The sequence below is a fragment of the Calliphora vicina genome, chromosome 1 (assembly GCF_958450345.1).
Source record: "Calliphora vicina chromosome 1, idCalVici1.1, whole genome shotgun sequence".
Classification (NCBI taxonomy): Eukaryota; Metazoa; Arthropoda; class Insecta; order Diptera; family Calliphoridae; genus Calliphora; species Calliphora vicina.
In genome coordinates this window covers 9,251,415-9,263,350 of record NC_088780.1, presented here as the reverse complement: position 1 = coordinate 9,263,350, position 11,936 = coordinate 9,251,415, and the positions used below count along the sequence as shown (strand labels likewise).

The window sequence follows — 11,936 nt, the reverse complement described above, 5'->3', positions numbered from 1 at the left end:
ACTTATTAGAGACTTTAAAAGCATTAACTTACTTCTCCAGTCTCCTATCAAACAAATGCCCACACTTTTGTCATTGTACTTGGGAGCATGGGCACCAACCACATTGAAACCACGACCCACATAGATATTGCCATCACCCCCAATGCCAAATGAATAGCCAATATCATTCCAACCCCTCTCCAGCTGATGAAAATCCTGCATAGATCTCATGGCTCTTTGGCAGTCTTCGGTGGTATAACAAGCAGCTGGCTGATACGAATGATGTATGATGACAAACGGTGAGGGTCCCGGGAAATTTTCCACCATAGTTGGTGTTCTAGCTCCCCATTCCGCTCGTGTTATCATGCGAGATTGTGGTTGCTGCATGGGTCCTACACCTGAAAATTCAAAAGAATACAGCAGACAATTAGAAATATATTTAAAGCAAAATAAAATATATTTAACATTTTGTTTAAATCAACTTATGTTAATGTGTTATTACTATTTATTTAAACATGTTTGTATTTGTTTTAATTAAATGTTTCGTCGTACTTTTAAATCAAGTCATACCTAGTGGTATTTTATTGTTATTGCGATGTGTGAAAAAAGGTATTTCACCGTAATTATTTAACACACAAATTATACATGTATGAATAAAAAACAGAGTGACATTTATAATCACTGATCGAAATGATTTAGTGGTAATGTATTTTAAATATTAAATAAAAATACTTTTTTTTTTTATTATGAAAAAAACACACAAAGATAGAATAGATATCAAAATACCCTACAGTGTGTTGTATTTTAGTGCTTATTGAATTGTTGTTTCCCATTTTTGTCGTATCTAAATGGATTAGTTATTACATTATTTCAAAAGATTGAAAATAAGATTCCACACAAAAATAAAAACCACGTTTTTATACTATAACCTACGTTTTTATACTAAAACCCACGTTTTTATACTAAAACCCACGTTTTTATACTAAAACCCACGTTTTTATACTAAAACCCACGTTTTTATACTATAACCTACGTTTTTATACTATAACCTACGTTTTTATACTAAAACCCACATTTTTATACTAAAACCCACGTTTTTATACTAAAACCCACGTTTTTATACTAAAAACCACGTTTTTATACTATAACCTACGTTTTTATACTAAAACCCACGTTTTTATACTAAAACCCACGTTTTTATACTAAAACCCACGTTTTTATACTAAAACCCACGTTTTTATACTAAAACCCACGTTTTTATACTATAACCTACGTTTTTATACTATAACCTACGTTTTTATACTAAAACCCACATTTTTATACTAAAACCCACGTTTTTATACTAAAACCCACGTTTTTATACTAAAACCCATGTTTTTATACCAAAACCCACGTTTTTATACTAAAACCCACGTTTTTATACTAAAACCCACGTTTTTATGCTAAAACCCTCGTTTTTATACTAAAACCCACGTTTTTATACTAAAACCCACGTTTTTATACTAAAACCCACGTTTTTATATTAAAATTCACGTTATTATACTAAAACCCATGTTTTTATACTAAAATTCACGTTATTATACTAAAATCCATGTTTTTATACTAAAACCCACGTTTTTATAATAAAACCCACGTTTTTATACTAAAACCCACGTTTTATACTAAAACCCACGTTTTTATACTAAAACCAACTTTTTTGTACTAAAAACCACGTTTTTGTACTAAATCCACGTTTTTACACTAAAAGCCACGTGTTTATACTAAAACCCATTTTTAATATAAGTTCGAGGTTATAAACTCAACAATTTACCTAACATTTGTTTGTTTTATTTCTTTCAGTAACCGTTGCCGCAACTGGAGTTAATTCTTTGAATGCTAAAAGCTGTAAGTTACCACATCTACATATTTTTGTAGTTGTTAAGTTTTTATTTTAACTTTCTTAACATTCATTTTTAACGAAACCTCAATTTCGTTTGTTTCCTTTTATGGCTTTTTGGTTTGCAAATACTATTTCAGAATCATTAATTAGTCTATTTTAAAACAGTTATTTACTTGCCGTATAATGAATTTTAAATTTTAAACTTTAAATTTTAAACCACGCTTTTTATAATTTTGTATATGGTTTATTGCTAAAGCTCTGCTGTATTGTATTAAATGGCCTCAATGTCGTTTAATGACTGCGGTCTGACTGACTGAACACAACTTCCTCAAACATTTCTTGCTACTAGGTTTTTTCTCACTGTCTTTATTTGGGCATATCATCAATTTAGAAAAACGAGTGACGTCTTTATTTAATTTGAATTTCTATTTTTAGCAATTATGAAGAATTTTTGAAAGTTTGTTTTTTACATGCACATAGTATGTTAATAGGCTTCAGATTATAAAGACTTTAACTCGTTTTAGTTTAAATTTATTCAAATTATATAGAGAGGTTTAATAGATTTGGCAACTCTTAAATTAAAATACCGTTAAATGACACATCATTATCAGTGATGCCATATAAGTGCTTTTGGTTTGTTTATTTATTATGATGAGTCAAATGCAAAAATCGTTCGTAGGCTGCATAAACTAGCGCGTGTTGTTTTAAATTTATTTTTATAACAAAAAAGTATCACTTAAATAGTTGACTAAAGTTAAAGGAGAATTAAAAGTTAATTATTTTAGTATATAATGTTTTAATCATTATTGAGTTTATTTCTATTTATTTTAAACAATGTTAAGTAAGGTCTTTAAATTGCGGTCATTGGATTATTGTTTTCATAATAATTTAAAAAAAAAACAATAAAATTCACTTTGGTTAAAAACAGTGATCGGCACTCATACATAAACTTTAAAGGAGTTTACAAAAATAAGAGAACGAAAATCACAATCAATAGATTATAGATCAGATTATTATTAAACAAAGTCAATAGAATGTTATTATAATCCATATTTCATGTTTTAAAATTGATTTTAATTGCCAAAAGTTCAAAAATAATAATTGTTAGGACATTCTTTCATCCAACCTGTTAGATGATATCATTATTTCGTTTGATATTTAACTAAATGATAAACAAATTTGGTGGGAATGTGAATTTATATCAGGTTTGACAGATTCTTTTTATCACTGTCATCATTGAAAATATCACCAAATATTTATTGAACTACATTTAAAAAAGGTAGTATTTCTACCACCTTTTTAAAATGTAGTAGTATTTCTACTACCTTTTTAAAATGTAGGAGTATTTCTACTACCTTTTAAAAAAAGTAGTATTTCTGCTACTTTTTGAAAGAAGTAGTATTTCTACTACTTTTTAGTAAAAAGTTTTTTACTACTTTGTTTTTTAGAAAAAAGTAGCATTGTCTGTAGTATATTTACTACTTTTTTTAAAAAAAAATGTAGTATTTCTACTACTTTTTTTTAAAAAGTAGTATTTCTACCACTTTTTGAAAAAAATTAATAGAAATATGTACTACTTTATGAAAAAAATAGTATTTCTTCTAAGAAAAAAGTAAAATTTTTACTACTTTTTTAAAAAATAGTAGTATTTCTACTGCTTTTTTTTAAAACAATAGTAGTATTTCTACTTTTTTAAAAAATATTAATATTTCTACTACTTTTTTAAAAAAAGTAAAAATAGAAAAAATAGCATTTTTACTGCTATTTTAAAAAAGTAGTATTTCTACTACTTTTTTAAAAAAGTAGTATTTCTGCTACTTTTAAAAAAAAGTAGTATTTCTACTACTTTTTAAAAAAGTAGTATTTCTGCTACTTTTTAAAATGTAGTATTTCCAATATTTTTTAGTAAAAAGTGTAATTTCTACTACTTTTTTTTTTAAAAAAAGTAGCATTTCTACTACTTAAAGTAGTATATATATCTACTACCTTTTTAAAAAGTATTATTTCTACTAGTTTTTAAAAATGTAGTATTTCTACTACTTCATAAAGAAGTAGTATTTCTACTATCTTATTAAAAAAAGTAGTATTTCTACTACCTTTTTAAAAAAGTAGTATTTCTACTACTTTTTAGAAACGAATACAGATTTTTTAAAATGTAGTAGAAATACTATTTTTTTTAAATACTACTTTTACTATACTACGTTTTAAAAAAAGTAGTAAATATACTACTTTTTAAAAAAGTAGTATTTCTACTATCTTATTAAGAAGTAGTATTTTTACTACATCTTATTACATGGAAATGCAAATATGTGAAAAACGACATACATATTTTTTTTATCCCAAATTTTTGTAGCAAACATATCTATGAGATGTCAATGGAACTGCCATGATTCGATTTTGACACCAACAAATTTGTGATTTCACAGCAAAAATCGTTTACCTTGCTTGTAGCTTTTCGAAATACTCGTATTTTACTTGAGTTTAATAATAAAAAACACATTTTTGTGTTTTTGGCTCTTACTGGCACTTCTTTGAAAAATTACTATTGTTTTTGTTTCATTAAAGTTGGCAGCACTATAATCTCTCATCCTTCATCCTGTTGACATTTTAAAGTAAACAAACATCTGAGTTGCCATATTAACACATACGCACACATCTACTATTTACTTGTAGTGAAGCTGTTTTTATTGTTAGGAAATTTGAAATTGCGGTTATTTAAAAAAACATTTATTAAGTTATAAAGAAAACAATTTTAAGATTTTTGACCCAGACAAAACTCAATATCAATGAATTTAACAATGAATATAAAAAAATTTTAACATTTCCATTCTAAACAAAATGATTTAAATCTCTTAAAACTAGTAGATTTTATAATTATATGTAGATTAAGGAAGTATAAAAGAAAACTACTAAACTCACTATAAATATCCGGAAAAACTTGTATAGATATCATGTTTTTTTTTTTAATTCTTTTAAACACTAACTTGCAATTCTTATATGTTTTTTATGTAAATTTTTTTTGTGTATTTTATTACTTAGTACACATTTTTTAGCACTGTTTACGCACTACGTTATTTATCGGGGCTTGGCCTTTGAAAACTAACCAAACAAATTAAAATAAAACTACTCAAACACTGGCTGTCTGTCTGTCTATACGCTTCGTTTGTTTTGTATTCTTTTAAAAGTTTGGCATTCGCATGAAAGTTCAAGTTCTAGCATTTTTAATATAAATAAATAATTGTCATGGTCATTACGGGGATTTTTTTTCGCTTTTTGTGGTTTAATTTAATGTTGGGTTCAATAGTTGGTTATTGTAGTGTCTCTGTCGCTGTTATGTGTTCTTTTTTTTTTAGTTTACTCACTTTATTTTCTTATTCATTAGTGGTGTTTTAAGTTTTACACGAGTGAAATTTTCTTAGAAATATTTTCTTACACAAAAAAAGTCCCTTTCTTTGGTAACAAAATAACAAAACGATTAAGAGATTATGTGTTTTTTAACTTAAAATTGATTTTAATCAACTAATTGATTGATATGTTTAAGAAATGGTATTTGTTAGCTATTAATTAGCTAAAAAAAAATCAGGGGGGTTTTTGTGCAATTAATTGGTTGCAATTGCAAAAAAATTTTGTTAAACTATTAATGAGTTTTCAGGAAAAAGTCAGCAGCAGTAATTTTGCAAAAGTATTCTATTAATTACATGATGTTTTGCTGGTTTATCGTTTGTTCCGTGATGAATTTCATAAAGGTTAGAAAAAATCGGTTATTGTTACAGAATATTCAACAATCCTTCTTTTGCTAAAACATATAAAGTACTAAAATAGCGGAATAGTACTGAATTTTCCATCCCTAATAGAGAAAGTTGTTTGCTCTCACTTTCACTCTCAGTTTAATTTCCCGTTAGTTGTGGGTGTTGCCAATTTAGCTGTTATCCAAACCAAGCCTAGATTATATTGTTCGATTTTTTATTCTCTTAATATTCTTTACCATCAAAATTCCTTTAAGGAGTTTCTTGTGTTAGGTCATTCCTTCAACCTGTCAGAATGTCATCATTATTTCGTTTGATTCAAATATTTTACTAAATGACAAACAAATTTGGTGGGATGTAAATTTATATCAGGTTTGACAGCTACTTTTTATCACTGTCATTATTGAAAATATTTAAAACTAGTTGATCGCCTCGGCTTCGCCCGGTAGCATTTACTAATGTTAGTTCTTCAAGTTTCTCCAACCCACTCACACCAGCCTGTTCTTATTTATTTGCAAATAAAATATCAAAATGTGTACTACATACTTTATTACAGTTGACTGGACACAAAAAAAAAGAATTTCCGATATCACCAAAAATTCGTAAATATTTTTTTTTTTAATTTTGGGAATAGTATTTTTACTACTTTTGTATTCTAATACATACTTTCAAAAAAAAGTATTTACTACTTTTTTTAAAAATGTTCTTTTACTACGTTTTAAAAACATAGTATTTCTACTACCATTTTTTAAAAATAGCATTTCTACTACTTTTTTAAAAAAAAAAAGTTTTATTTCTACTACTTTTTAAAAAATTGGAATTTCTACTACCTTTTTAAAAATGTAGTAAAAATACTACTAAAAGTAGTATTTCTACTACTTATTTTTAAAAAAGTAAAAATACTACTAAAAGTAGTATTTCTACTACTTTTTTAAAAAAAAATATTTTTACTACTTTTTTAAAAAAGTAGCATTTCTACTACTAATTTTTAAAAAAGTAACATTTCTACTACTTTTTGAAGAAGTAGCATTTCCACTACTTTTTAAAGAAGTAGCATTTCTACTACTTTTTAAATAAAATATCAAAATGTGTACTGTTTTTTTCTTAAAGTACTAGAAATACAAAATTTTTATAAAAAGAAATACTAATTTTTAAAAAAGTAGTAGAATTACCACTTATTAAAATAAGTAGCAGAAATCAAATTTAAGAAAAAGTAGTTTTTGTAGTTTTGCCTTGGTGTTATTCAAACATAATGTCAATTTTTGTAAAACGGAAGGAAATCAACCCAATTGTCCAGAACTTCGGCCTGTGGAAAGGTAGTGGGCTCTTGTTTAAAAACAACTATAAAATCTTTAATGGGAGCATATCCAGAAAAAGTAGACAAATCTATAAGTACCGAGTAATATGGCAATATTTTGGTAACGGTATTTTAATGATAAATTACGAATATTAATAGAATTTTCAAAAATAAAAATAAATATTGAGTAGGTATCGGTATTTTGGCAGTAACCATAGTAGAGCCAATTAAAACTACAAGTGTATTTATTTATAAATAAATATTAACTAATAACTGCTGTCATTAAAATGGTTGCTTTTTTTCAGTCTCTAGTATATATTGTATCCTTTTGACAATTTTATGTTTTTTATTTCCACTTGGAAATGACTTATACAATTCTTGCACTTAAATGAAAATGTATCTTGAATATGGGTATAATACCATATATAATTGGAATTAATTTGCATATCATTAAAAATGTCATAACATAATAAATTGAAATTAAAAACAACAACCAACTAGAAAATAATTTCCAATTTCTATAGAATATTAATAATAAAAAAAACTGCATAATGATTTGCAATTATAGTAAAAAATATGTACGAGTACATATTTATGATTGATAAGGAGTAAATAGTACTTACTATATGTATATTACAATAATAATAATAGGGTTTCTAATTTCCTGGACTTATTCCATACACGGGAGGTAATTAAAAACAATTTTAATGAATTATGAATTACATCAAAAACCAGTAAAGATTTTTTTTCGGTTTTTGGTTGTCAAGGAGTGATAATATTGGGAGTATGACTTACAAATTGCAGGATTTACAATAGATGGCGTATCTTAATAACATATATGTATGTCATTTTGATGGGTACATATCTGTCATATATTCTCACTTAAAGGGGGATCAGACGGCATGTGTTGCTTGTGTTTTGTGCCATGTATTGGGACATTTTTCCACATGTAAACATATACATACCGTGTGATCCATATGAAACTTTGTGTATGTAAAATACATGTGTATTACTCGTGACATTTTTGGCAATTAGAGCATGTTCTATTTTCGTGTGTATACAGTTTTGTATTTTGAAATACAACACTGTGTGAGTGCAAAATAAAAAAATCAAAACAAAAACGAGTAAAGAAAAATCATAACAAAATAAGGTTCATTGCATTAAATATATTTATTGTGATTTAAAAATGTTTTAAATAAATATATTGTTAAAAACAGCAAACATATAAACTAATAGAGGTTATGTCACATGCAATTACATATGTACGTTTGAACGTGGAAATTATGAATCGTATGTATAACGTGAATTTTGACATACACATGGAATTCCATATGTATCGAAAACATGTCCCAATACACACGAAATACATGCCGTCTGACCCCCCTTTTAGTGGATCGTTATAGATAGCGAAGTCGATATAGCCATGTCCCTCTGTCCGTCTGTATGTTGAAATCAACTTTCCGTAGTCCCAAAATAACTTACATGATTCATACATCAATATATCGGGAATTCTTCCGGCTGGGTTGCTATTTAAAATCGAAAAAATCGGTCCACAGATGGCTGAGATATAAGGAAAACCTCGATTTTTGCCCTATTTTTGATCTATATTTACTAAGTCATTAATATAGACAATATGGATATCTAATGATAGATATTTCAAAGTCCATAGCAACGATCTATATAAGGCTATAGTAAAATGAACCTACAATGGGTCAAAATCGTGAAAAATATTTTTTAACCCGAATTTTTATTTTTCAAAAATTTTTTTTTGTCCCAAAAAAAAAAAATTTAAAAAATTAAAATAATAATTTGGTGAAGGCTATATAAGATTCGGCACATCCCAATATAGCTCTCATACTTGTTTTTTGCCTAAAATAAACTTCACTCAAATAAAGGTTAAGCTTGATAAATACTAAGAAAACTGTGCACCATCAATTTCAATGGTAAAAAAGTGGTTTACTGAATATCGTTGTGTCCGTACAAGCGCAGAAGATGCCGAACGTGCTGGACTGCCAGTTGAGATCTCTATACAGCCGAAACAATCGGAGATTGAAAGTGCGAGAGATTGTGGAAGCCATTGGCATCTCACATGTTAAAAATTTCAATTTGATTCATTTGTAAATTCCGTTATTTCAAACATTATGCTGCTTTGCCAACTGAATATCGGTTGCTAGAACCAAACAAATCTGTGGTTAAAATAGAATCATTTGATTAGCAAAAAATTTGGTCAACACCAAGAATCTGCTTATTGTAATTTTAAGAAGAAAATAAATTCCCGATAAAAATTTCCCGAAAATGTCTAAAAAATTATGCCCGGGAAAATGTTGCCCGAGTAGGAACCCTAAATAATAGACATACATATGTATTTATGTACAAAAAATATATCAACACGAGCACTTCAACCAACTACTAGTACTTTAAGTCTACAATATAAAATGATTTATTTAATCGAAATTGTATAGAAAATTCAAGCAGAATAAAAAATAACAAGTTACACGTGCATTACACAGCTACATTTTTCAATAAAATATATGGACAAGTACTTACAAATAAACTTAAAAAAGTTTCAAAATTCAATACGTTATAACTATTCAATATTATTAAATATTAAACGTTTTATTTACAAAAGGTCAAGTTTAAACATGGGGTTTTTTTTGTAATTTTTATATAAAATTGTTTAGTTTTCTTTTTAAAATATATAGATTTCTATGTTTTATTTGCCTTAATGTTAGCCTTAAAAGTATTTTAGATTTGTTAAACTTTTAAGGGGATCAATGAACTATATTTTATGTTTTTTTCTTTCTTGTTTTATTAAAATACACAGATTGTTTTATTTAAGTTTAAAGTGCTAAATTTCAAGGTGATTTTTTTGTGTTATTTTTTTTTTTTAAAAAAATAATTTGAATAAACTAAATAAACATTAAAACATTTAATGAAGCTATAAAACAATTTGTTAAATGCTCTATATACATACTATTCTTTTATTGCTACAGTAAGGAACGGAGTTTTCTTTGGACTATTTTAAATTGTATTATTGTAGATATTTGATTAATAATTTAATGTTTTTTTAATTCTCTTATCAATAAATTCATATTGTTTTGCAAAAAATAATCATGTTTATGCAGTTGTTGCTAGATGCTCTCACTATCATTTTCTCTTTCTCTCTCTGAGTATAATTTTACCGTTAAACAGTATTGCCAAACTACTGCAGTAACAGTACTCTGTTATTTGACTCTGTTAGATTATGTTTAACTGCTAGATTAAATTAATCAATTGGAAATCAAGATATTTTTTGCCAGAGCAAAGCTCAGAGCTGATTAATGACCTCATAATAAAAGGGATATTATTTGTTGCCATACTGGGAATCAATAATATCAAAGAATTACAATTAACCAAAAGGGCAAACGACTAAAAACATTTCATGAGAATTTTGTTAAATTAAAATAAAAGCCCCCCAACTAACAAAATACATACTACATATTGGGTGTATGATTTACAAATGCGGAATTAACAATAGCTGGCGTATATTTTGAACGCGGCTTTTGTTCTTAATAACTTATATGTCATTTTGAAGGGACATATCTGTCATTTATTCTCACTTAGTTATTAAACATTATAGTGTAAACAAACAAAGTTTCTTTTTGCTTCGAAAATGTCGAATTTTGTACCAACAAAGTGTCATATGCGGGAAGTTTTACTTTACTTCTTTAATGAAACACACCGCTTGCCTCCGAAGCTTATGGTGAATGTGTTTCATCAGTTTCAGCGTCCGATAGATGGTTTGTGCGCTTCAGAAGTGGTGATTTTGACACCGAAGACAAAGATCTCCCAGGTCAGCCAAAAAATACCAAGAGTTGGAGGCATTACTCCATGAAGATTGTTGTAAAACTCAACAACACAGCTTGCAAAATCATTGGGAGCTACTCAAGCAGCAATTTCAAAACGTTTGAAAGCAGCAGGATTTATTCAAAATCAGGGAAATTGGGTACCATACTAATTGAAGTCGAGAGACCTTGAAAGACGATTTTGCATGTCCGAAATAATGCTTGAACGCTATAAAAGAAAAACATTTTTGCATCGAATCATTACTTGCTATTAAGATAACCCGAAGCGTAAGAGATCGTATGTGAAGCCCTGCCAACCAGATGAATCGACACCAAAGCCAAATATCCATGGCGCCAAGGTAATTCTCTCTATTTGGTGGGAGCAAAAGGAGTGGAAATCTGAGCAGACCATCACAGGGAAGCTGTACCGAACGCAACTGATTCGTTCCGTACTGATTCGAATTGAAGCCGAGAGACTTTGAAAGACTATTTTGTATGTCCGAAATGATGCTTGAACGCTATTAAAGTCGTTTTTGCATCGAATGATTACTTGCGATCAAAAATGGATCCATTACGATAACCCGAAGCGTAAGAGATTGTATGTGAAACCCTGCCAACCAGATGAATCGACACCAAAGCCAAATATTCATGGCGCCAAGCTAATTCTCTGTATTTGGTGGGAGCAAAAGGAGCTGAAATCTGAGCAGACCATCGCAGGGAATCTGTAACGAACGCAACTGATTCGTTCGGTACAAATTCGAATTGAAGCCGAGAGACCTTGAAATAGAACTTGATACTTAAACTCTATAAAAGAAAATCATTTTGGCATCGAATTATTACTTCCGATCAAAAATGGATCCATTACAATAACCCGAAGCGTAAGAGATCTTATGTGAAGCCCGGCCAACCAGCCGAATCGACACCAAAGCCAAATATCCATGACGCTAAGGTAATTCTCTGTATTTGGTGGGAGCAAAAAGATCTGAAATCTGATCAGACCATAACAGGGAACCTGTAACGAACGCAACTGATTCGTTAGGTACTGAATCGAATTGAAGCTGAGAGACCTTGAAAGACGATTTTGCATGTCCAAAATGCTGCTTGAACTCTATAAAAAAATCATTTTTGCAGCGAATCATTACTTGCGATGACAAATGGATTCATTGTGCTCGGTGAAGCCCGGCCAACCTGCCGAATCCATGACTCTAAGA

General features: G+C 28.5%; 2 protein-coding genes across 4 annotated transcripts in view; one reads left to right on the top strand and one right to left on the bottom strand.

Annotated features, from left to right (window-relative positions):
* Positions 1 to 11,936, top strand: part of LOC135949370 (trichoplein keratin filament-binding protein) — a 78,696-nt gene that overhangs the window by 36,639 nt on the left and 30,121 nt on the right. Inside the window, exon 2 of the mRNA XM_065498910.1 lies at positions 1,819 to 1,863. The gene's annotated coding sequence lies outside the window, so the exon portion shown is untranslated. The remainder of the gene's footprint in view (positions 1 to 1,818; positions 1,864 to 11,936) is intronic.
* PGRP-LB (Peptidoglycan recognition protein LB) overlaps positions 1 to 11,936 on the bottom strand; it is a 29,594-nt gene that overhangs the window by 451 nt on the left and 17,207 nt on the right. For 2 of the 3 annotated variants that reach the window (XM_065498914.1, XM_065498912.1), the window contains exon 2: positions 33 to 377. In XM_065498914.1, the coding sequence (XP_065354986.1) occupies positions 33 to 377 (345 nt within the window). Of the gene's footprint in view, positions 1 to 32; positions 378 to 4,777; positions 4,895 to 11,936 lie in introns of those variants that run through there. The other variant, XM_065498913.1, reaches the window with a different exon arrangement.